Consider the following 27,587-nt stretch of genomic DNA (forward strand, 5'->3'; position numbering starts at 1 on the left):
ACATCAATAATAGTGATATGAAGCGGTACATCCCATTACCAACAACAGCAATACTGAACACACAATTTTATAACAGGAACTTCTCTTACTATTGTCTTTTTCCAACAAAACCAAATGGTAACAGATACGATGAAAACAGGCACAATCACACTCCCCACGATTACAGCAATAAGCCAGCCAGGAGATCTTGCTACAACAAACATGACAACAGAAAAGTGAACGTATTAATGTTGAAGACAAACTCAATCAATGGTGGAATATATAACTAATTTACAATGTTTACATTGGTTACTTACCATCTTTGTCTCCTGAAGATGTGTAATTTCCAGGGTTTCATGTGTTGCTATATGTTGCACTTTAAACAAACACACACAAATGCACACTTAACTTATGCTGAAAAATGTTAATCAGTTACAATTCATTATCATTGCATGATGCATCTTTTCCATATAGTAAAAGCCTAAAATGATCTTTCATGTTCTACTAAAGAAATAAAATCAGACTGTTCCAAAACAACATGAGGGTAAGTAAATGATGACACAGTTATCAGTTTTGGATGAAGTAATCCTCTATAATAAATAAAAGCAAAACAAATATTTTCTAGACTAGAGCATTTATGGTGTTAATGGTGCTTACCTGTATTTCAGACAGGACTACTTTGGCAAGTTACTTGAGTTTATTGAAACAATTTATCTTTGGCGGTATGGTTCCTATGGGGGTTCTTTGCTCCAGAATAAATTGAACATACAAGAGCTTTAACATTAACCCCCCCCAACATAATAAGAGGTATTAACTAAGGCCCGAAGAAGAACCCCCCCAAAACCATCCTTGTTCCATTCCTGCAAAAGAGAAAAGACAATGTTATGAGATATTCTTGATATAGCTTACTGCCTAGCGGAGGGGTATTCTCCCCTCTAAAAAGGGAGAGAATAGCAGGCCCCTCTTTAATTTTAAGTAGCGAGGGGTGTTCGTCCCTCGCTGAGGGATAGAACAGCAGGCCCCTGCAGTTATAGCAGCAAAGGGTGTTCTCTCCAGCGGGAGAAAACAGCAGTCCCCTTTTTTTTTCTTCTTCTTTCTTTGCGAAGCTTTGCAAGGGACTGACGGCTGACAATGCTCCATATCTTCACAGATGGTTCTAAAGATCCTACATCAGGAAAGTCAGCTGCAGCTGTATATATCCAAATATTACAAGTCAACATTCAGAAAAGGATAACTAATTTTGTATCAGTCTTTACAACAGAGCTAATAGCAATTTTATTAGCTATTCAATGGGTGGAGGAAGTTAAGCCTACTAGGGTAGTCATTTGTACAGATTCCTTGTCAGCTTTAAATAGTTTAATAAGTGAACAATCAACATCAAGAAAGGATTTAATCTATGAAGTACTTATAGATCTGTTTAGGATTCAGGAAATTGGTATAGTCCTGAGGTTCTTATGGGTACCTGCACATGTAGGAGTACTAGGAAATGAAATAGTCGATAAACTGGCCAAACAAGCAATGAAACATATGAACGTTGAGGTACAAATTCCACCGAGTAAAGTAGAAATAAAAAGGAAGAATTAAAGAACACATGAATAAAAAGTGGCAGGAAATGTGGGCCAAGGATTTAAACGGCAGACACCTATACAATATCCAAAAACAAGTTGGCAAAGGGAGAGTATGCTTTAACAATAGAAAAGACATAATAATTACTCGACTTCGAATAGGACATTCTGGTTTAAATCATTCATTATTCACAATAGGGAAACATCAGTCAGGATTATGTACTACATGCAGTGAAGCAGAGACTTTTGTCTTTGAACATGTCTTTGAAAAAGAACATGTACTTTTACATTGTGCAGTATATACACCAAAGAAAGAAAGGAGTTATTTAAGAAACATAGGAATAACTAATTTCACTATATCAAATCTTTTAAGTCGTGCCTCAGGACAGACAAGTACTATGAGAGAAATTATTAGTTATCTGAAGATAACAGGATTAGAAAGTAGAATTTAAATTTCATAATACTACCGGTTGTTTTATTTATGGAATTGGTTTTTTTTTTTTGGTTCCTTTTTCCCTCTTTCCCGTTAATGCTTCACACTCCAGTCCAGTTGGTGGCAGTAATACACCATAAGTTGGCTTGTCAACCGCCATAAAATCGCACAAGAAGAAAAAGACGACTGACGGCTGACCCCAAATATGCAGCAGTGGTGTTCTCTCCAGCGGGAGAACCACAAGAACAAAGCAGCATGTCCCTGAGATTGGCATGAGGGGTAGGAGAGCAGCGTGCCCCTTATGGTACCGTGATGCGGAGTTGTTGTGTTTTTTTTTTTAACGGAAGAGGCTTTTGCGCTAATATTACATCCTGAGTTGAAGGCCTAATGTATCGTTGATACGCTGATGATGACCACCGACCCATGATTTGAGCATGGGTATGGAGACTGTTGAAGCTGCGGTGTTTTGCTGCGCCTATGCGGAACGAATGCCTGGTATAAGCGCGGGGTCCATGCCACAATGGGGGCATGCGGTTCGGAGACGTGAGGCAAACCAATGCTTGGACATAGCTTCTCCTGGCGCCGAAGCACATAGTGTCGTGAGTTGAAGCGGTCTTAGGGCAGAGAGATGCGGTGTGGAAAAATGAACCGCAGGGTGAGCATGACAGTGCTCGGTGGCCCATAAGGTGTCTGCTAATTAGTGCAAGATCGACCACGGACCAGTCCATACGCTGATTAAGCGTTGAATGTACGTTGCTGCTTTAGATGAAAATGATTTGTGGTATTCGTAGACTAGTGTGCCTCCGTAGACATAGCGAGATCTGAAATTATAGCTAGATTGGTATCTGTAGAACATGTGTGTGTGTCCCACATACATGTGTTTATGGGAGCTGCATGTTTGGAGATGGACATGTGGGGGCAGAGATGAGTAAAGGGAGAGGTTGGTTCTTATTCAGTGGTGGTTACACATTAAAAGGAGTTCATACAAAGTTATCACACGACTCCTGTGTTTTGTGCACATTTACATGGTGAGAGAAGTGGGATCGCTTACAAATCATGGCTCAAAATCTACGACGCATAGAACCACTCGTGTTTGACGATGATATCGCTAACAACTGGCTGAAATTCAAGAGAGAATGGAACGTGTACAGCAAAGCAGGACTGTCCGACAAGTCAAAGAAGGTGCAAGCTTACACCCTTCTCAATTTAGCCGGTTCGGATGTATTAGATAAATATGAGTCATTTCACTTTCAAGAAGATGAGGACAAAGAGGATCCTGATGTGTTAATTAAAAAATTTGATGAGATAAGCTTGCCAGAACGGAACGTGATAATGGATAGACACGCATTCAATAGCACGGTGCAAATACCTGACGAAGGAATTCAATCCTACGTGGCTACGTTAAGACTGCTGGCAAAAGAATGTGACTTTGGCTCGCTAACTGATGAACTAATACGAGACCGAATTGTCTGTGGCATTCACAATGATGCAGTACGTGCTCAGCTGTTAAGGGAGAAAGACTTGACATTAGAATCAGCAATCAGAACATGTATGCTGTTTGAGCATGCTGAAAGGGGTCCTAAGGAGCTCAAAAGAGAGGCTGAAGTGTTTGCGGGAGAACCACAAGAACAAAGCAGCATGTCCCTGAGATTGGCATGAGGGGTAGGAGAGCAGCGTGCCCCTTATGGTACCGTGATGCGGAGTTGTTGTGTTTTTTTTTTTAACGGAAGAGGCTTTTGCGCTAATATTACATCCTGAGTTGAAGGCCTAATGTATCGTTGATACGCTGATGATGACCACCGACCCATGATTTGAGCATGGGTATGGAGACTGTTGAAGCTGCGGTGTTTTGCTGCGCCTATGCGGAACGAATGCCTGGTATAAGCGCGGGGTCCATGCCACAATGGGGGCATGCGGTTCGGAGACGTGAGGCAAACCAATGCTTGGACATAGCTTCTCCTGGCGCCGAAGCACATAGTGTCGTGAGTTGAAGCGGTCTTAGGGCAGAGAGATGCGGTGTGGAAAAATGAACCGCAGGGTGAGCATGACAGTGCTCGGTGGCCCATAAGGTGTCTGCTAATTAGTGCAAGATCGACCACGGACCAGTCCATACGCTGATTAAGCGTTGAATGTACGTTGCTGCTTTAGATGAAAATGATTTGTGGTATTCGTAGACTAGTGTGCCTCCGTAGACATAGCGAGATCTGAAATTATAGCTAGATTGGTATCTGTAGAACATGTGTGTGTGTCCCACATACATGTGTTTATGGGAGCTGCATGTTTGGAGATGGACATGTGGGGGCAGAGATGAGTAAAGGGAGAGGTTGGTTCTTATTCAGTGGTGGTTACACATTAAAAGGAGTTCATACAAAGTTATCACACGACTCCTGTGTTTTGTGCACATTTACATGGTGAGAGAAGTGGGATCGCTTACAAATCATGGCTCAAAATCTACGACGCATAGAACCACTCGTGTTTGACGATGATATCGCTAACAACTGGCTGAAATTCAAGAGAGAATGGAACGTGTACAGCAAAGCAGGACTGTCCGACAAGTCAAAGAAGGTGCAAGCTTACACCCTTCTCAATTTAGCCGGTTCGGATGTATTAGATAAATATGAGTCATTTCACTTTCAAGAAGATGAGGACAAAGAGGATCCTGATGTGTTAATTAAAAAATTTGATGAGATAAGCTTGCCAGAACGGAACGTGATAATGGATAGACACGCATTCAATAGCACGGTGCAAATACCTGACGAAGGAATTCAATCCTACGTGGCTACGTTAAGACTGCTGGCAAAAGAATGTGACTTTGGCTCGCTAACTGATGAACTAATACGAGACCGAATTGTCTGTGGCATTCACAATGATGCAGTACGTGCTCAGCTGTTAAGGGAGAAAGACTTGACATTAGAATCAGCAATCAGAACATGTATGCTGTTTGAGCGTGCTGAAAGGGGTACTAAGGAGCTCAAAAGAGAGGCTGAAGTGTTTGCAGTGCAGCAATACAAAAGACGCTGTAACAATTGCGGGGGTGAGCACGCTATTGAGCGCAACAAATGCCCTGCTTTTAACAAATGCTGCAACTCATGCAAGAAGTGGAATCACTTTGCCAAATGTTGTAGATCTAAGCCTCAATATACAGGTGGACAGATGATGCCATCTAGTGGACCTAATGAAAAAAATCTACACAGAGTGAATGAAGTGGAAAGTGAGGTCCACCAAGATTATTTTCATTGTGAAAGTGTGGACCTGCTTGCAAACAAAGGAGAAATATTCATCACACTCTCAACAACCAGTAACAAGCAGGTCAAGCTGAAAATAGACACTGGAGCTAAATGCAATGTTATGTCTCTATCCACACTGCAGCACGTCGACCACAACGACCAAATTGATCAGTCAAACAGAGTAAATCTGATAGCCTATGGTGGTCAAACAATTCAGACACTGGGCACTGTTACCCTAGTTCTGTCAGGAGAACAACTGCTATTCCACATAGTGGACAGAAATGTTAAAAGTTTGTTAGGCTTACCTGACAGCATGAGGCTAAATCTCATACAACTCAGCCCTGAAGTACATGCTGTACAACAGCAGGCACCCGAGATCAGTGATTATGAGGATCTGTTTTGTACTGACAATGTTGGTAAGCTTCCAGTCATGTATCACATGCGCCTGGATGAATCAGTGTGTCCTACGGTGTGTGCCCCCAGAAGGATCCCGTTGGCTATGAAAGATAAAGTCTTACAAGAGTTGAAAAGAATGACCAAACTAGCCATCATCTCACCAGTGGAGAAGGCTACCCCTTGGGTGTCTGCCATGGCAGCTACAGTCAAAAAGGATGGTATGGTACGCATATGCATCGACCCTGTGCATCTTAATAAGGCTCTACTTAGGCCTCATCACCCATTAAAGACTGTCGAGCAAGTGATCGCTGATATGCCACAGGCAAAAGTCTTCAGCATTCTGGATGCAAAATGTGGATTCTGGCAGATCCCTCTGGACGAGGAATCATTGAAACTCACAACTTTTATGACCCCGTTCGGAAGGTACAAATTTCTACGAATGCCATATGGGATTTCAACTGGAAGTGAAGTCTTCCAGAGATGTATGGAACAGCTCTTCTCTGGGCAGCCTTGTGAAATAATTGTGGATGACATCTTGATCTGGGGCTCTTCTGTTGAGGAACACGACAAATGCCTTAAATGTGTGCTAGAGCCATAAATATGCAGCTGAATCCAACAAAATGTCGTTTCAGGGTCTCAAAGGTGCCATATGTAGGCCATCTTCTCACAGACAAAGGTGTCAAGCCTGACCCAGAAAAAACCAAAGCCATCCACCAGATGCCTACCCCAGAAGACAAACATGGTTTGCAGAGGTTTCTTGGCATGACCAATTATCTTTCTAAATTCATACACTGTTACAGTGAGGTAACAGCTCCCCTCCGTCAGCTCCTTCGTCAAGATGCAGAATGGTATTGGACTGAACAACATACTGCTGCTGTGGACACACTCAAGGGACATCTGACAAGTCCACCCGTCTTACAGTATTTCCCGCCTAAAGTGTTTTCATGTTCAAAAGCCAGTGACATTGTCTGCTGATGCTTCCCAGCATGGTCTCGGTGCGGTCTGTCTTCAGGATGGCAGGCCTGTTGCATTCGTTTCAAGATCTCTCACTGACACTGAAGCGCGCTATGCGCAAATTGAGAAAGAACTCTTGGGGCTAGTCTTTGCCTATGTAAAGTTCCATGATTACATCTATGGTCATCCAGTGACTGTGGAGACAGATCATCAGCCTCTTATAACCATCCTTAAAAAGCCTCTGCACACAGCATCGGCGCGCATCCAGCGGATGATGCTCAAACTTCAGCGCTATCATCTAAATGTGATCTATAAACGAGGCCGTGAACTGTATGTTGCGGATGCACTTTCACGTGCACACCTCTCTACCACAGACACTCCTGAAGCCCTGAAGCCATATGACGTGTTAGCACTGGAAGGGGTGTTGTCATCCAGAAGGATTGAGGAACTTAAGCAAACCACACAGGCACACAGGCACTGCAAACGCCTCATGGACACCATTCTCACTGGCTGGCCTGACTCATATAAGGATGTTCCACATGACATCCGTCCGTTTTACGCAATGAGGGATGAATTGACAGTGGATGATGGTTTGATTCTGCGTGGTCAGCGGTATGTAATCCCTCACTCTCTCCAGAAACACTACTTAACACAGCTTCATCAAGGTCATCCTGGCCTTCAGTCCACTAAGCGAAGGGCACGTGAAACCATGTTCTGGCCTGCAATGTACAGTGACATTGAAAGAGAAGTTTCCAGATGTGCCCCCTGCAATGCTTTAAAGCAACACCAGATGAGAGAACCCTTGCAACTTCACCAGATAGCAGACAGCCCATGGTTCATCACAGCAGCTGACATATTTGAGTGGTCAGGCAAGCATTACCTCGTCTTGGTGGACTCATACTCTGGATGGTTGGAGTTTGATGCCCTTCCAAATCTTTCCAGTAACACTGTGATCAGGCAATTGAAACGACACTTTGCTGTTCATGGGATTCCCCAACAGTTAATGACCGAAATTCAAGAACTTTGCTCACCTGTGGGATTTTCAGCATGTCGCGAGCAGTCCCAATTATCCGAGATCCAATGGCTTGGCAGAGCGTGGTGTCAGGTCTGCAAAGCATCTCCTTGAGAAGTGTGCACGTGATGGCTCTGATGTCTATGCAGCCTTACTTAACCTGTGCAACACCCCTAGGGATGGCTTGCCCTCTCCAGCGCAACGTCTACTGTCCCGACGCACCAGGTCTCTGATCCCCCTGGTACCATCTCAGCTCACACCGAGAGTTGAGTCTAATGTTCAGGCGGCTTTGTTTGCACTCAGACAAAAAGGGAAGAGAAGCCATCTTCTCACAGACAAAGGTGTCAAGCCTGACCCAGAAAAAACCAAAGCCATCCACCAGATGCCTACCCCAGAAGACAAACATGGTTTGCAGAGGGTTCTTGGCATGACCAATTATCTTTCTAAATTCATACACTGTTACAGTGAGGTAACAGCTCCCCTCCGTCAGCTCCTTCGTCAAGATGCAGAATGGTATTGGACTGAACAACATACTGCTGCTGTGGACACACTCAAGGGACATCTGACAAGTCCACCCGTCTTACAGTATTTTGATGTGCGCAAGCCAGTGACATTGTCTGCTGATGCTTCCCAGCATGGTCTCGGTGCGGTCTGTCTTCAGGATGGCAGGCCTGTTGCATTCGCATCAAGATCTCTCACTGACACTGAAGCGCGCTATGCGCAAATTGAGAAAGAACTCTTGGGGCTAGTCTTTGCCTGTGTAAAGTTCCATGATTATATCTATGGTCACCCAGTGACTGTGGAGACAGATCATCAGCCTCTTATAACCATCCTTAAAAAGCCTCTGCACACAGCATCGGCGCGCATCCAGCGGATGATGCTCAAACTTCAGCGCTATCATCTAAATGTGATCTATAAACGAGGCCGTGAACTGTATGTTGCGGATGCACTTTCACGTGCACACCTCCCTACCACAGACACTCCTGAATCCATTGAGGACTATGACGTGTTAGCACTGGAAGGGGTGTTGTCATCCAGAAGGATTGAGGAACTTAAGCAAACCACACAGGCAGATGCTCTCTGCAAATGCCTCATGGACACCATTCTCACTGGCTGGCCTGACTCATATAAGGATGTTCCACATGACATCCGTCCGTTTTACGCAATGAGGGATGAATTGACAGTGGATGATGGTTTGATTCTGCATGGTCAGCGGTATGTAATCCCTCACTCTCTCCAGAAACACTACTTAACACAGCTTCATCAAGGTCATCCTGGCCTTCAGTCCACTAAGCGAAGGGCACGTGAAACCATGTTCTGGCCTGCAATGTACAGTGACATTGAAAGAGAAGTTTCCAGATGTGCCCCCTGCAATGCTTTAAAGCAACACCAGATGAGAGAACCCTTGCAACTTCACCAGATACCAGACAGCCCATGGTCCATCACAGCAGCTGACATATTTGAGTGGTCAGGCAAGCATTACCTCGTCTTGGTGGACTCATACTCTGGATGGTTGGAGTTTGATGCCCTTCCAAATCTTTCCAGTAACACTGTGATCAGGCAATTGAAACGACACTTTGCTGTTCATGGGATTCCCCAACAGTTAATGACCGAAATTCAAGAACTTTGCTCACCTGTGGGATTTTCAGCATGTCACAAGCAGTTCCAATTATCCGAGATCCAATGGCTTGGCAGAGCGTGGTGTCAGGTCTGCAAAGCATCTCCTTGAGAAGTGTGCACGTGATGGCTCTGATGTCTATGCAGCCTTACTTAACCTGCGCAACACCCCTAGGGATGGCTTGCCCTCTCCAGCGCAACGTCTACTGTCCCAACGCACCAGGTCTCTGATCCCCCTGGTACCATCTCAGCTCACACCGAGAGTTGAGTCTAATGTTCAGGCAGCTTTGTTTGCACTCAGACAAAAAGGGAAGACAAAGCCATGACAAATTTGCCAGATGTCTTTCACCTCTGGAGCCTGGGCAGACAGTAAGGATGGAAACGACCTGTGGGTTTGACAAACTGGCCACGGTTTCTGGAAAGGCTCTTCAACCCAACAGTTATGTCGTCCAGTCTAATGGCAAGGCCTATGTGAGGAACCGTCGCCACCTTCTACAAGTACCTGAATCGTACTGTCCTACCATTACCATGTCTGTACCTATGATCTTTCCTGAACCACAAGCAAATCCAAGTGCCGTAGTGCCACATGCCACTTCAAAAAATGGATGTGATGTGCCGTCACCACAACACACTGACAGTTCCAACTAAGAGGATCCAAACTCACAAGCTTCTCTGTTTGTCACTCGATCAGGAATAGTCTCCAAGCCTAATTTAGGGTTCAAAGACTTTGTCACACACTGAGTGTTCATACAGCATGCCATGCTTATGATACATGGAGCATAAGTTATATGTTATTAGTGTTTATTTACATGCTGAACTCTTTTACTTCTTTTCTTTGGTTTATGTTAGGTTATATAAAAAATAAAAAAAAAAAGGTTCAAAGACTTTGTCACACACTGAGTGTTCACACAGCATGCCATGCTTATGATACATGGAGAATAAGTTATACGTTATTAGTGTTTATTTACATGCTGAACTATTTTACTTCTTTTCTTTGGTTTATGTTAGGTTATATAAAAAAAAGAATAATAAAAAAAAGAAAGATGTAGAACATGTGTGTGTGTCCCACATACATGTGTTTATGGGAGCTGCATGTTTAGAGATGGACATGTGGGGGCAGAGATGAGTAGAGGGAGAGGTTGGTTCTTATTCAGTGGTGGTTACACATTAAAAGGAGTTAATACAAAGTTATCACACGACTCCTCTATTTAGTGCACATTTACAAAATGGAAACACAAACATGAAATCTACATCCTGATTGGCTTTTCCCTCGGCCCAGTCCAGAATGAACTTCTGCACAGAGACAGTTTTTCCAATTCCAGCGATGCCTTTAGTAAGACCAGTCTTTATTTGGTCTTTCTCCTCTCTTCAGTTCTCCTCATATCCTGGTTCAGGTAAAGGATTAAAGATGTCATTGCAGTTGATTGGAGTGTCCTGTCCTGTAACTTTTCTCCATCTGCAGCACCTCATGTTCTTCATTCACTCCTTCACTCTCTCCCTCTATGATGTACAGCTGTGTGTAAATCCTGTTCAGGAGAGTTTGATTCTGTTGTAGTTTGATTCCCTCAAATAAGCTCTCATACTTGTTCTTCATGCTGGTCTTGTGCTGGTCTTTGACTCTCTGCAGATCATCATGCACTGGTTGATGAGAATCATGCTGCTGAGCTGCTTCTGTGTCATGATGACTGATTTGGTTCTGACTGTAGGAGGATGTGAAGGTCGGACAGGACACATATCTGATCTGGTCAGCATCCTGGCCTTCAGTCCACTAAGCGAAGGGCACGTGAAACCATGTTCTGGCCTGCAATGTACAGTGACATTGAAAGAGAAGTTTCCAGATGTGCCCCCTGCAATGCTTTAAAGCAACACCAGATGAGAGAACCCTTGCAACTTCACCAGATACCAGACAGCCCATGGTCCATCACAGCAGCTGACATATTTGAGTGGTCAGGCAAGCATTACCTCGTCTTGGTGGACTCATACTCTGGATGGTTGGAGTTTGATGCCCTTCCAAATCTTTCCAGTAACACTGTGATCAGGCAATTGAAACGACACTTTGCTGTTCATGGGATTCCCCAACAGTTAATGACCGAAATTCAAGAACTTTGCTCACCTGTGGGATTTTCAGCATGTCACAAGCAGTTCCAATTATCCGAGATCCAATGGCTTGGCAGAGCGTGGTGTCAGGTCTGCAAAGCATCTCCTTGAGAAGTGTGCACGTGATGGCTCTGATGTCTATGCAGCCTTACTTAACCTGCGCAACACCCCTAGGGATGGCTTGCCCTCTCCAGCGCAACGTCTACTGTCCCAACGCACCAGGTCTCTGATCCCCCTGGTACCATCTCAGCTCACACCGAGAGTTGAGTCTAATGTTCAGGCAGCTTTGTTTGCACTCAGACAAAAAGGGAAGACAAAGCCATGACAAATTTGCCAGATGTCTTTCACCTCTGGAGCCTGGGCAGACAGTAAGGATGGAAACGACCTGTGGGTTTGACAAACTGGCCACGGTTTCTGGAAAGGCTCTTCAACCCAACAGTTATGTCGTCCAGTCTAATGGCAAGGCCTATGTGAGGAACCGTCGCCACCTTCTACAAGTACCTGAATCGTACTGTCCTACCATTACCATGTCTGTACCTATGATCTTTCCTGAACCCCAAGCAAATCCAAGTGCCGTAGTGCCACATGCCACTTCAAAAAATGGATGTGATGTGCCGTCACCACAACCCACTGACAGTTCCCACTAAGAGGATCCCAACTCACAAGCTTCTCTGTTTGTCACTCGATCAGGAATAGTCTCCAAGCCTAATTTAGGGTTCAAAGACTTTGTCACACACTGAGTGTTCATACAGCATGCCATGCTTATGATACATGGAGCATAAGTTATATGTTATTAGTGTTTATTTACATGCTGAACTCTTTTACTTCTTTTCTTTGGTTTATGTTAGGTTATATAAAAAATAAAAAAAAAAGAAGAAGAAAGATGTAGAACATGTGTGTGTGTCCCACATACATGTGTTTATGGGAGCTGCATGTTGGGAGATGGACATGTGGGGGCAGAGATGAGTAAAGGGAGAGGTTGGTTCTTATTCAGTGGTGGTTACACATTAAAAGGAGTTCATGCAAAGTTATCACACGACTCCTCTGTTTTGTGCACATTTACAGTATCTAATTCCTTCTCCTGTCTGGATACACTTCGTGGATAATATCTCTGAACACGCCGAAAGCAACATTACATTCTGCCATAGTTAACTTTTGGGGAGTCTTGGATCGTGGATATCCCCACAATCCACGATCCTTCTTCGTTAGTTTCTGCGCATAGCAGTGTTTTAACCAAGTTTATGTCATTACCTGACAAGATTTGAGCGCGCAGTTGGGGAGAAATGTCAGCTGCTGGGGGGAAGAAGGGCACCCCAGTGGAAGCAGCAGGTAACGCTGATCCGAGAGATCTTCTAGGAATATGGGCTTACATTTCTGCCATAATTCTGCGATCCGAGTTTGTGGAGAAAATGTTTGTTTCGCAAACAAAAAAGTCTTTAGAGCGCACGGAAATCAATTTTGCATTTAAAATACGTTTTTGGATGTGTGCAGACCTCTTGCGCGTGCAACGTTTCACTAGCTTGCTCACCTGATGCCCCCCTCAGTGCTCTCTAAATGCCAACAGCTCGCATGCTCAACACAACCCAGCGTTACAATGTGCCATAATTCCAGCCAATCAGAGACAGAGGCTGCTAAATTCTGATTGGCTGCCTTGACAACCAGTCACAACATTTCTTGCATTACCTAGACAGCAGAAGAGGACAAATACAGTGCATGCATAATTATTATGCAAGTTGATATTCTGATCATATGTTTTCCAACCATACGTTACCAATTCCAAACGACATCAATCTTAATAACTACTATTAATCTTGTATTTAATAATTGATATATAATTATTCATGAAGGTGGAAGAGCCAGTCGGGAGTAAGGGCGCAGTATGATGTCGAGCTGAAAGTCTGCCCGTCAAACATCGCCCGAGATGCAGAAAACAAGCGCTGCAATTCCAGCGCCTGGATCCTGTTGTTCATGTTGGAGCGGTTCCTTGAATTGACAGCGGCACTGAGAGAACCCTGTCGTCTCCTGTTGTGCTAGAGCTTGTTGCGAGCAGTTTGAGCATACTTACCGAGCAGAAATGCCACGTATATGTCCCGTGTCTAATAGGAGAATGGTAGTGATTGGAGCGATTTGACAGCTGACCGCGTCAGCTGGTCGCAGCCTATGCCTACGTGGCCTGACTGATCTAACGCTGCGCTCGATAATTAATAGTACAGTGAAGCTGTAACAGAACAAAAATGATATCATTAGAACCTTATGGAGCACATATATTTATTCAGCACATATTCTTATATAATGTGTAAATAGACAGAGACATTTGTTGCTTCTACCTGAATGTCTTCACAGTGAAGTTGCCATTGAAGGTTTATGAAGGTGCTGACTGTCAGGTTCTCACACTGTAACTGATTTTTGTAATTTGAACAGTATTATACTGTAATATGTACAGTAAGATACAGTAAAATGTGTATACAGTATTTTACTGTAAACAGCAAAGGACTATGGGAAAATATACGGTCACTACTGTATTTCCTCACTACTGTAAATCAATTTATAGTAGTGAACTTGCCCGCGAAAAACTGACCAATGGCAAGGGAGTTCTTTTTTGACTGTTTGGTGGAAGTGGCTGTAAAAGGACAAAAGAGAAATGCACCTTAACTCGACGAAAGGTTAGTATATTATTTCTGTTTTATGCAAAACTGCGATATTTTAAGATGTTTTCACTTGTTAACAGCAAACTAACATTATTCATCGTGTCATTTTTCATGTCGGGAGTTGGAGCCTTTTTTTCTGACTGACGGCCGGAGTGCCGCCAAAAGGCTGATAACATCGACTGCTGAGTAAGTTAAGGCCACCTATATTAGTCTAAATAAACCTTAGTTAAACCGAGAAAGGGCACTTTAGTGTCGGCGATTGAAGGGGCAGTGGCTCGTTTGTTAGGTGTGTGTGAGTATACATGAGCAATGCAAGTTTGTTTCCTTTGGTTTCTTTGTTTATATTGTGTTTCTTTGACTTTGTAACCTTAGTATGATTTATTTGATTCAATTAATTGTATTTCTGTTCGTGTTTAGAAACCACACACATACAACCCACATAGAATAGAATAGCTTTTTATTGTCATTGTACAGCTGTACAACGAAACATTTTGCTCTCACACGGAAAGTACACACATACATACAAAAATGTACATTTAACAAAATGTAAACAATGATACAGAAAAAGTCAACAGTGCAAATGTAAACAGTTATATATACCAAATGTGCAAAATATGTATAGTGCAACTGTAGCAGATATGTAAAGTAGTGAATGAAATATTAATAAATACAAGAGAATTAAGCAATACATATATAAATATGAGAACAGTGTATTGCACAGCTACACCAGTAGCTGTATGAGTTGTAAGTGTATAGTCCTTAGTATACCACCTCCTTGAAGCTTGTGATTGAGTGATATGTCTTCTATTAACTGGAGTTCAGTTCTAAGATGGCATGTGGATAAAAACTGTTCCGGAGTCTGGAGGGCATGTCTTGTGGGATCTGTAGCGTCTTCCAGAGGGCAACAGAGTGAAGAGGTGGTTACCGGGGTGTGAAGAGTCCTTTATTATACTTCTGGCCTGTCGTATGCATCTGGTGCTGTAGATGTCAGCAAGTGAAGACCGCTGTGCACCAGTGATTTTCTGTGCGGAATTGATGACTCTCTGCAAAGCATTTTTCTCTGCCATAGTGAAGCCAGCATACCACACCAGAATGCCATGGGAAAGTATGCTTCCTACTGAACAGTGGTAAAAGGACCATTCACCTGCTGTATGTCCTTATGTATTTCCTGCTCATCTGTGCTCTGCCTGTTTCAATGGATAAATAAAGTGGTCATATGGCATTGTATTTCTGGACTCTGTGTTCTTGTAGACATCCCTGCTGGACTCAAGCCAGACATTCAGGTATAGGGGAAAACGCCCCCATGGTTCACGGCTTAATTACTGTAGTTTCTCTACATCATATCCTTTGTTTTTCCATCAAATGTATTTTAACTACTTGGTTGAATATAAATATTTGGACTTTATATTTAAAAATTACCTAAAGTTAGCCAGCCAGTCAGTATCAGCTAAAAATATTTTTCAAATAGGCTATTATAATTTTGTAATTCGTAATTCGATTGTATTCTTTTTAATTTTAAGCTGCCTATACTCTGATTTCGCTGTAAAAGCAAATTACTGCACCTGTGGGGTCAAACGCCCCATTGGTACAAATTAAATTTTTGTTAAAAATCTAATAATATGAAAACTGGACATTTTTTCATATATGGTTTATAATTTATATCATTCACTGAAACTATTATAACTATTCTGGACACATTAAACTTTTGTTTCACAATCACAAAAAAAGTTACACAGTGCTTAAGTGGGGCATTTCCCCCCTACTCTACCCTTGCATTTCTGGCAGATGATCTCGGATTCTCAACAAGTTTGTTTATGATCAGAGAAGTATCATGGGGGGAGGTGAGGCTCTATGCATGCTCCTTAAGAGGCTGACATACCCTTGCTGGTACAGTGATATGTTACAAAGATTTGGTCACCGACAAGTCCCAGTCCTGTGTATGGCCACAAACTCCATGCTGGACTATGCTGTACATAATCAAAGGATAACTCAGAAAAATGACAACATACTGAACTGTACGACCCATTGCCAGACCAGTTGTAACACAGAGGATCCTATAGCCTGAAGCGTACCAAATTTTGTTTTAGTGATATGTTTTAATGATTCATTTTTATTTTGTGCAATTTAAAAATATATGGTCGTTATTAGTGTATTTCACTTATTTTCTGAATTGTGCACAATAGTAAATAGAGTGATTAATACAATTGTTTCTATTAATATTTAATAAGCTGATGATAAATGATAATTGAGTGTGACCCCAAGTACCAGAATTTAATTGATGCATTTATTTGTTTATTTATTGATACTTTTGTCAAAGGAGATATGCCTTTAGCCTCGATCCCATATATTAGGTATTCAGCTCTATCTAGTGGTCAATCTGATATTAGCCCATTTAATCCCAATTTTTTGCATAGACATGAAAATATCCAAATGATATGTCATTACGCCTTTGAATTTATCACTAATTGTTTTTTTTTAATTATGGGAAAATGTGTGAAAAATTATGTTTTATGGTCGGTCACAAATTTGAACAGTGGGATAATGTGTATACTGAATTAAAATATTTTTGCAGTCATCAAAATTCTTATATATCTCAGTTATTTAAAAAAAAAATTAAACCCTGTTTCATCAAATTCTAGGATTACTATTATACATGAAAAACTTATACAACACTGACTGATTAAGTGTTGCACTTCAAGTAATGTACCATATATAAGGTTTATTTGACCTGTTCTGTGTAAAAAAATAAAATATATATATGTTTGTATGAATATGTAACTAAAGACAGGATAAAAAAAATATTTAATTTGCCTTATTAAAATGAAAGTTAATTTTGGTAAATAATTTTGTAATAAAAATACACCTTTGTGGATATAATGTATTGCCTGAAAGGATATGATAAATGTAATTAAAATGTAAATAAATAATAATACAAATAAAAATATTCTCAAACATAGTTGACTGGATATTGCACTGTATACATTATCTGATGCGCGCGCACACACACACACACACACACACACACACACACACATTCAGTCTCCACTGAAACAGGTTAGAAGGTTAAATCATGATTAAAACAATTTATGACAAACAATTAATTATAATCAGTGGACACAGTCACAAAGTATTGACATAACCATGTAATCCAAGAATTGGTTCTACTTTTTAACTTGAAGCATTGTGTATTTTTGCAACTTTGAAGCCCCCTACAGTTAGGTGAGTGAAATTCACTGTCGAATACATGACAGAAACGTTTAGTTTTTCTGAAATACTAGGCAATAACGTTTTGACATATACATTGTATACTGAGTTTGAAAGTGTAATTAAATGTTGTTAAATTAAATTAAATGTTATTTGACAGTAGGCTATACACTATTACAAGCTAGTAGAGATGTTCATTTAAATGCTATACTGTTATGAAATGCTACACGTGTGTCAGAAAGAGGATCAGAAAAAGACACTTCCTCTGTCCCAGTCTAGCGCTACTCTGACTCTGTGCAGTTCGTCTCTCAGTGAGAGGGTGGTAGTTGACTGTGATGGGGATTCTATTTCAAAATGATCATAAAAAGAATAAATTTTCTAAGTCTTATCCTTGCTCCCCTTGACAGACTCTTCCATTACACCAACCATCCAGTCTGCACTGTCTCCAACCTCAGTGTCCCAGCAGTGTGTTCCTGACTTAAAGCCCTCAAACACAGAACAGATGGTTGATCACAAAATCTCTCCGGAAGCTGTGAGAGCAGAGTATCCTCTCTGCTTTCTTCAACTTCACAATCATCATCATCTGAGCTCTCTTCCTTCCTCATCTCAGGATTAGTATCTTCTTGTTCATATTCTTCATCCCCTCTAGTCTGCATACTAACGGCATCTTCACCATAACCCTCTTCTTCCTCTTCTTCTTCTACTACTTCTAGTTCTAGTTCTTCTTCTTCTTCTTCTTCTTCTATGACTTCTACTACTTCTTCTTCTACTATTTCTACTTCTTCTTCAGGACAAGCTTCTACTTCTATATCATAGTAAGTACTTACTGATTTAACTTCACCATCACAAACATCTTTTTCTGCACACTTTACTTTTACACAATACTTTTCACACTGGTAAGATCATCAGATAAAGTGGCATATTTTGATGCGGTGTTGGGGTCCAGAATAACAGGAGCTAGAGAGAGAGAGAGAGAGAACATGAAAACATATTTATTGTTAAACATGTTGTTTGTTTTTACTGATACAAATTAAGTATTTGATTTATTACCATGTGTGACACACTATGCTGGTGGAATAAACATAATAAAAATCTTTTATGCCTTAATTAAAAAAAATGTGGATGCTGCATCATGTAACTGTAAACTATTTAAAAAGAGCTATTTAAAAATGTTTTTGGGAAATAAAAGTGGGTAAATTATTTTATTGGTAACATCAAAATGGACTGTAGGCCTCCTAGTAAATGTTATAGTATTATGAATATAATTTCCTCTGCATTGGTACAAGTATGAGATATTACTCAAATGCATAATTTCACACCATTTGTAACGATAACAAAACTCACTGTATTGAACAATGTGCTGCATCTTCTCCCATACTCTGAACTTAAGATTTCCCAGATGTTTTGCCACAACTAGCAAAGATCCTGTAATATTTTCTGGATACTGTTGTGTGCATTGGGCTCTGTAAAAATACCAGGAATCAACATAGTTTTAAGCTTCTAAACAGAAAAGGCTGAAGATTACTTTTTTGACCTTTTGCCTTTGTTAAATGCATTTAAAAAACACAAACAAATTGCTACTCTTCTCAACAAAAACCTGCCCTGCAGACCCCAATGAATCAAGATGTGTGCAAGACAGGGTAGCAATTCACTTTCATTTTGTTGTTGTTGATAAGAATAGGTTTTGTTTTCAGCAAAGGAGGTTTTTCATTGGTCAAGTTGCCAGCTGACCAGTTTTACAGACACTGTTACTATGTGACATCAGTTCCTTTTAATAGGTTTACTTGTTGCGTACTGTCGCTATGGGAACTCCTGGCGTGACGAATATGTGAAGCCCTTATCCACCTTATTTCTAAACGTGGAAATAAGACTATGGGTGAGACTTTGGGTTCATTAGCCCCTATAGGGAAATAACGAGAAGAATAACAACGTGCAGTAAACGATAAAACTGTTGCCATGACTCCAGAGGCTGTTAAGGAGCTCAGTTACGGGTTACTGACTCGGTGCTTAGAGCTACCAATCATACTGCCCGGGCAATAGCCTGGTCCATGGCAGGAATGGTGGCAGTTGAGCGCCATCTTTGGCTTACTCTAACTGACATCAAAGAAAAGGACAAAACTTTCCTTTTAGATGCCCCCATGTCTTAGGCGGTCTGTTTGGAGAATCTGTTACTGCTGTGGTGGAAAAATTTTAGCAGCGAAGAAGCAGTCTTCTGTTTTTTGTTTATGCTGCAGACTGATGGGTCTTATGGCAGCAGCGTCCCATGTGGTTCAGTTGGGCCTGCTCCACTTGAGGCCATTCCAGTGGTGGATCAAAAGCCAAAACATTTCACCTCACTGCCACCTGAGGCTTTCATGGTCCGCATCAGAGGACAAGGCTCCATGTCTTTCACAGGGGAGTCCAGCTAGACACATCCTTCACGGGCTGGGGGCAGTCTATCAAAGACACCCGACCTTTGGAACTTGGACAGAGGTGCATCGTGGCTGGCACATAAATCGATTAGAGATGCTGGCAGTGTTTCTGCTACTCGGATGGTTCTTACCCTATATGAGTGGTTGGCACATATTGAGGGGCTTTCGCACCGGAGGAACCTTTTCACAGTTCCTAGAGCCGAGTTCTAGGAACTCTGTTTAGGGGAACTAAACTGGGGGAATTAAGTTAGCTCCTATTTCAGAGTAGGGTCTAAAACAGTTCTACAGGAACTAACAGTGTACACTGATTGGCCAAATGCTGATTGGCCAAACGCATACGAAACACTAGCTACCTGGCATTTTTAAAGGGGTCATAGGGTGCTACATGCACTTTTACAAGTTGTTTGAACTTAAATGTGTGTTGGCAGTGTGTGTACACAACCACCCTATAATGATAAAAATCCACCCAGTGTTTTTTTTTTAATCTCGTTAAATGTTTTCCCCTTTCTCAAATCGAGCCATCTCAGATGCCTGTCTGTGTGACGTCACACAGACAGGCCCCTCCCATGATAGTTTGATTGACAGTAGCGTTTCAGCACAGACTGGACTGGTGTCTTACCGTAGACCCGCCCTGAGTGAGCTGTCATCAGACCGCCATTGTTTCACCGCCGGAGCAGATGTAGACAAGAATGACTCCTAAGCGATTGAGGTGTTCTGTTGTTGGATGTAATAATGAACTTAGCAGTCGTCGTTTACTCCCGACATCTGAGCCCCTGAAAAAATGTGTTGTTTTACACTACCATTGAGAAATTGTAACCAAACTATGTTACAGACTTTTCATTAAGACCCTAAAGAATCATATCAACTTGTGGAAAATGGGCATCCTATGACCCCTTTAAAAAGCTGTGAAAAAATATTTACTCCACAAACATGGAAAACAGCGATAACAGCATTTAGCTATCTGTTGTCTGCAATGTTCTGTTCTTTTCTCAGCCTCGATGAAAACACTACAAGTTGTCATCAGAGATTTAGTCAGATTTGTATGCTCTTTCAATCGCGTAAAGACTGAGCTGTCTGCCGCGTCAGAGTTCCTGCTGGAGGTGTGAATGCAACCAGCAAAATGGTCCAAGGGGGAAATTGGTTCTCTAGGAACCACCATTCTGGCTAGTTCCTAGAACTGAGTTCCTAGAACTTCCTGAGCCCCTTTGGTCAGGACGGACAACATGACTGTTGTCTCGTACCTGAATCGCCAAGGGGGACAATGTTCTCACCCCCTGGGCAGGTTGGCAAGACGTGTTCTTCTTTGGGCGCAGACCAAGTTTCTGTCAGTCAGAGGGGTTCATGTCCAAGGTCATCTGAACTATGGAGCGGATCTACTTTCGCGGCAGAATGGAGATTACACCCTCATATGGAAGAGGTTCAGCTAAGCGGAAGTGGACTTGTTTGCTTTGAGCATGACTACACATTGCCTGCTATGGTTATCCCTGTCTCCTGCTCTCTCAGTGACTGCTCTTTCAATCAGCCCTTCTTGTATAGACTTTGCCCCAGGGCTGCTTAAAGTTTTACTGCGACCTAGGCTTGAGTTTATTCCTAAGGTTGCTTCAACCGTATTTCACTTCCAGCAGGTGGTCTTGGAGGCTTTTTTCCCCATTCTGATGCGGGGAATGAAAGTGACGTGCGACTTCCTAGTCTTTGCCCGGTAAGGGCGTTGAAGATCTGTGTTGACCGCACAGTCCAGTGGCGTAGATCTGACAAACTGATTGTATGTTTTGGCGGTAAAAACAATCACCAAACAGAGAATGTCTCATTGGGTGGTTGAAGCTATCTCTGCAGCCTGAGCGTGTGTCACTTTTAACGGCTTTGGGGTTTGTAAGTCACTATTCTTTATAAAGAGGCATTAGAGCAATATGTATTCTGAAAAGCAATGTACAAACAAACTGAAATTTAAATATCATTCAGCATATTCATATATTCAATATGAAATATATTCAGCATATAAAACTCTGTACAAACAAGAAACTGTGAAACACTGCGCAATATTCCTTATTCTATGCCATATTCACATAGAATGACTCTCCCTGGAGTAAACTGGTATTACTGTTAGGCACAATGATAAAAACAATCTTTCTTCTGGTTAATGACTCATCACAACTTCTCCCAACAGGTGATTTCCAGTGTTCTGTAGGTAAATTTGCTTTCATCACCAGGCATAATTGCAAACACAAAATTTACATTTTAAGGACTATTCCAGGTTCGATGCAAGTTAAACTTAATCAACAGCACTTACCTTTTCTTTAAAATTTAAAATCTGCTTTACAGTGGAAGTGTATGGGGCCAATCCGTACACATTAAAATCCACAGTTTCAAGAGTACAGAAACAAGACGAAAACAGTGTTTTAGCATAAGTATGAAAGAATGCCTTTAGATATGTTCACACTCAGTTTTTGGGATTGACAACCACATTTACTTGCAGGTCTGAGTCTCAAAATGTCCCATTCACACAGTGACTTAGAGTAACGTCTCGAATACTGTCTACGAACGTACAACAAGAGTCAAGCTCATGTTCCTTATCAGTAGCCACAGTGACTAAAGTAATATCAAAGATGGTGACATTCAAAAAACTCTTTGTGTCTTTTCACTTTTGGACACAACAAGAGTCCAGTTGAGCCACCAGTTCATCCATCAAATCTTCAATGCAAGAGTGGAGAGGTGTATATGACTTTCTTCTTTTAGACAAATACATTTGGAGTCATATTAAAAAATGTCCTGGCTCTTCCAAGCTTTATCATGGCAGTGAATGGTGGTCAAGATTTTAAAGCAAAAAGTGCATCCATCCATCATTTCTAGCTTCTGCTAACTGTCATATGCGCGTTCAGGAAAGAGTGGCGTTCCAGCGGATGACGTAGAATGTAGGCGTAGCGTAAGCTCCGGTGAGAAGTGACGAACATAGAAGCACAGAGGAGAGAGAAAAACAAAACACGGTCATGAATTAGAAGTACAAAATGATTATTTGTAAAGAAACATGTCAGAGGATTTCAATATAAGCCAGGAGGAGACTGGTTTTCCTGGACAGGAAAATAAAATAAATATAAAACTTTGTTCTCATCCGCTAGAACGCCACTGTCTCTTGAACGCGCGTATGACAGTTAGTGGAAGCTAGAGATTACAGCTTAAAAAGTTTTAAATATGGATATTTTTCAGAAGGCCTTTATGAATGGATATTATTGCTTCAGAAGGCCTTTATTAACCCTTTCACACGTGAGTTTAAAATATACTAGCTGAGCCACCGGCATGAGTTTTTTTAGCCGACCATTATTTTAGAATGAATTGTTGAAGAGTTGTGATAATATGACAAGCACTCAGCGTGTCCGATCTGGCTCCACTCCAGCCAAAGTGTGAAAGCAGATTTGAATTCAGCAGTTGATCATGTGATGCACTAAACATTCGAATCACACCGGTCTGATCGTACACTCCAGGGACCAGCCTAGAGTGATCACACCGGTGTGATTATACATGATAAAGGGTTAACCCCCCGGAATCGTGTGGAGTCCTTTTTATGATGGATGGATGCACTTTATTTTGCTTCAAAAATCTGACCACAATTCACTGCCATTATAAAGCTTGGAAGAGCCCGTACATTTTTTAATGTAACTTTGATTGTATTCGTCTGAAAGAAGAAGGTCATTTACACCTAGGATGGCTTGACAGTGAGTAAATAAATTTTCATCCTTGGGTGAACTGTCCCTTTAAGGACTCAAACACAGGACTGACAAGCATATTTTGCTGCTGTGTGAACATGGCCTTTCTACATTTTTCTGTGTCAAGTTATGTACCATTTTACAACATTATAATGGATATATTTTAATAACGTAATAATTGGAATGCATAAAAATCCAGATTCCTATATTTTTTTAAACAAGGGATGAGTCAAATTTTCTATTATCTTAACATTCCTGTAAGGCATTTAGCAGACACTTATATTCAGAGCTAAGAGTGCTTTAGCTTCACATATGAGATTGGCATGGTCAACAGATGGCAGGCATTTTTTTTTTTTTTACAAAATTCTTATTTACAAATGGTTCTGATAGTAGTCAAAAATAATGTAGGACAAGATGAATTACTTTGTCTATACAATAACACTCAACATTGAGTTTTCCCACTCACAATACTGTTACTGAATACAAAACCTAGTCACTGATTCTTAGTCTATCACAGTATTTTTGACATGTCTGTCTATGGTCCATGGCACACCCTCAGTGCCTGGAGACAGGAAATAATCCATGTTATGCAGATGAATGCCCTCTTGCAGCTCTTGCTGAACAGGAAGGAAGTCTTGCTGGCTGTGTTTGGGAGGAGACATCAGTGACTTTCCCTCCTCTGAAAGCTGCTCAGAGTGAACAGGAGCAGGAAGAGGTCGAGGTGGATGAAGGAAGAATGCAAAGGGCAAAGTCTGTTTTCCTATTCTAGACATGAAATCTTCTGTTTAGTCATGTCTGTCTATGGTCCATGGCACACCCTCAGTGCCTGGAGACAGGAAATAATCCATGTTATGCAGATGAATGCCCTCTTGCAGCTCTTGCTGAACAGGAAGGAAGTCTTGCTGGCTGTGTTTGGGAGGAGACATCAGTGACTTTCCCTCCTCTGAAAGCTGCTCAGAGTGAACAGGAGCAGGAAGAGGTCGAGGCGGATGAAGGAAGAATGCAAAGGGCAAAGTCTGTTTTCCTATTCTAGACATGAAATGCAGCCTATTCCTATAAGAACACAAAGTAAACGGGGGTAAATTTGAGGAGTGAATGGAAAAAACAACGAAACAGACTTTGAACAACTTCACTTTTTAAAAGACAAAAGGCATTTTCAGAGCTGAGAAATCACTAAATAGATATTAAAAGATGGAAAAGATAAAGAGTTTTACCTGTGTAAGCAGACTGTGAGCATGGTGAAGACTACAAGAAAACACAGCCCAAAAACACATGACATATACAGCCACACTGTAGCATATTCAATATCATCAGCTCCGTCTACTGCCACTGAACCTGAGAGAAAGAAAGAGTAAATGAGGACAGAGGTGAAATGTCACGGAATGCTGAAACGTGTGGAAATTACAGCACATTGTTAAACTCCAAACATGTTATGGTGACCTCTTCCTGTTTTGACTTTCCAGTAAGGTGCCATGTTCATTTCCTGTCTGCTTTCATTATAGAATTAGCAGATGTGTGAGTAACAGTACCTGAAAGAGAACAATGAGACAAGTTACCCTTGTTTTCTTGCTCAGACTCACCTACACAAGGATCTTCTCCAGATCCTCCTGAACCTTCAGGAAACATCTCAAGGGGCTCCTGAATGACAATGAAAGAAAAAATAAACATAAAGGTTTAAGTATTTTAATCAGTGTGTATATGTCTAAACGGGTACAATAAAAGGCATGTAGAGATATGTCAGTGTGTTTGTGTATTATATTTTGTTGAATGAACTCACCAAAGTAATGCTCTCAGAGGTAGTAGTCATCTCAGGAGCTACAAAGAAATGCAAAGAAACATTCCAATGTTCAAAACATTTTTTTAGGGTGAATATAAATGGCTGTCACAACCTTAAAGCTGTTGTTTTGCTCCTCTACAGCAAAACTTTGTAAGATTAAAAGGTATTTTCAGAAAATTCTAATTGTGTCTTTTTTTACAGACTGTCAATGCTGCTTGGATGTGGCATGAATGCATTTACACAGTAATAATAATTGTGCACTTTGATAATGGGGCTGAAGTTGGTCAGAGCAGGCATAATTTAATCTAGCTTTTAACAGAGTTTTGAGCAGCCTTAACTCAGCAGTGTAAAGATGTAAAAGTGTATTTTGTCTTGTTCTTGAATATTTAATACTAGAAAATAAAACAACAATTATTCTATATACAGTCATATATGAATTATATAGATTTTTGTCTGTTCGTTTTGGTTCTAAAAGCTACTAATAAAACTGTGCAGACCTATAGATGCTACAATTCTTGAGTCTGGAAAAAATAAGACAAAATGTACGTTGGTCCGACTCTGAGTTTGATTTTATGTGGCAAACTTTCATAAATTATTTTCAAAAACAGTTATAACTTGATTTGGTTGAATTGATGCAGAAGTCTGTTTTTATGATTTATTATTATTTTTTAATATATGTACACATGTAGTGTTGTCGGTTGTGTTGGTATGTGATTGTGTGTTGTTGATTGTTGTACAAAATAAAAATGAAAAAAGCTACTACTAAACAGTGAAATTGCTAATTGAAAATAATTGTATTCTTTGATATTTAGATACTAAGAGGTGATTTGAAACACTAAATTTAATGTGATGTGAAAGGCTTCAACTAAATGGGTCTCTATTTCTAAGCAATTTGTGTGGTTTTTAATTTCAACCACTGTTAGTCTACTAGCAATTTTGGATGTTTGTTGCAAAGCCCTGTCCTTTTACACAGCTTGCCCAACTGACTGAAAGCTCAATGTCCAAACAAACAATCAGACGCTTTTCCCAATGCAAACAGTGTAAATTATCTTCTCATAGATTCCCAGTAAAGCACAGAATCTGGACATGATCAGTTTAGAGCCTCTTATCTGACGAACACTGATCTTTGCTCTCTTAAAATCAATAATACATGTATGTGCCAAATACACACAATACTTAAAAATACACCAAAAATTACATCAAATTTCTATATAGTAGCACAATATTTAGATAGATTAAAACAATTATTACAGTATTAAAAAATAGCATGTATTTTGTTACCTGTCCAAGTGACTGCATAGACTGTGTCAGTCCAATCACTCCAGAGGCCATCAAAGTCATCCTTGGCCTGGAGCTGCACTTCATACTTAATGTGTGGCAGAGCATCATAAATCGTCCAGGACACTTGTCTGTCCGTCCTGTCATCTATCAGCACTGACTGATACTAAATACACACACAAACACACATAAATACAGCCACAGACTCTACACATAACCCAAGCTGTGCTATTTCAAGAATTATACATATATAAGCCTTCCCACTTTACCTGCTCTTTGAGTTGTGGTCGGTATCTCAGCTGGAAATGCAAGGCATAGAAGCCATGCTTCCAGGAACTGGGATACGACCAGGATACTTTAAGCATATGCTTCTGGCCCTCGACTGCTCTCACCACCACTCGGGTCGGAGGGTCTGGCTTAACTACACAGAAAAAGATTTTTGTTTCATAAGCACATTGGTGGTGCGCTAAAAGTGCGACTAATCAACATCCCACAGGACAGAAAAACACAAGCACTCACTGATGTCGTGCAGCTTGAAGCTGAGGTAAGGGCTCACGGCACTGCCTGCTGTGTTAGACACGCACAGTTTTGCTGCATGGAGAGCTCTGTCACCCTCCTCCACGTGAAAAGCACACCAACAGCGGGAGTGGGAGAATGAACAAGACACACGAGTGGCGTTGCCAAACAATCTTTGCAGAGAGAGAAGAAAAGTGCACAGGAGAGATCAGATGTTTCAAGGAAATCAAAAATAATTCAGTCACAATTCAGTCGCATTTGGTTCCAAAAGTAATTTTGAATGTTTTTCATTAAAAAAGGTAGATTTTTTTGTATTTTTAAACATTTTAACATACTGACCAGATGTAAACTATAAAAAAAGCTTTAGAAATCTACAAATCTTTATTTTATAAATAAATAATACATGTATTTAAATAATTACATTTTATTACAATAAGGTGACAGGATATTGTCCTACTGCCTTATTGTAGTAAAAGTATTTATATATACAGTGGGTACAGAAAGTATTCAGACCCCCTTAAATTTTTCACTCTTTGTTATATTGCAGCCATTTGCTAAAATCATTTAAGTTCATTTTTTTTCCTCATTAATGTACACACAGCACCCCATATTGACAGAAAAACACAGAATTGTTGACATTTTTGCAGATTTATTAAAAAAGAAAAACTGAAATATCACATGGTCCTAAGTATTCAGACCCTTTGCTCAGTATTTAGTAGAAGCACCCTTTTGATCGAATACAGCCATGAGTCTTTTTGGGAAAGACCCAACAAGT

At 41.0% G+C, this 27,587-nt stretch overlaps 1 protein-coding gene across 4 annotated transcripts in view; it reads right to left on the minus strand.

Annotated features, from left to right (window-relative positions):
- Positions 1–23,181: 23,181 nt before the first annotated feature.
- il6r (interleukin 6 receptor) overlaps positions 23,182–27,587 on the minus strand; it is a 7,969-nt gene continuing 3,563 nt past the window's right edge. Inside the window, exons 4-11 of one of the 4 annotated variants that reach the window (XM_016285041.1) lie at positions 26,816–26,985; positions 26,566–26,717; positions 26,300–26,462; positions 25,019–25,056; positions 24,822–24,879; positions 24,456–24,570; positions 24,020–24,294; positions 23,182–23,765 (exon numbers count right to left, since the gene is read on the minus strand). In XM_016285041.1, the coding sequence (XP_016140527.1) occupies positions 24,027–24,294; positions 24,456–24,570; positions 24,822–24,879; positions 25,019–25,056; positions 26,300–26,462; positions 26,566–26,717; positions 26,816–26,985 (964 nt within the window). In that variant the 3' untranslated portion in view covers positions 23,182–23,765; positions 24,020–24,026. Of the gene's footprint in view, positions 23,766–24,018; positions 24,295–24,455; positions 24,577–24,681; positions 24,880–25,018; positions 25,057–26,299; positions 26,463–26,565; positions 26,718–26,815; positions 26,986–27,587 lie in introns of those variants that run through there. The other 3 variants (XM_016285028.1, XM_016285037.1, XM_016285046.1) reach the window with 3 other exon arrangements.

The sequence above is a fragment of the Sinocyclocheilus grahami genome, unplaced genomic scaffold, assembly GCF_001515645.1.
Source record: "Sinocyclocheilus grahami isolate Dianchi unplaced genomic scaffold, SAMN03320097.WGS_v1.1 scaffold11.1, whole genome shotgun sequence".
Taxonomy (NCBI): domain Eukaryota; kingdom Metazoa; phylum Chordata; class Actinopteri; order Cypriniformes; family Cyprinidae; genus Sinocyclocheilus; species Sinocyclocheilus grahami.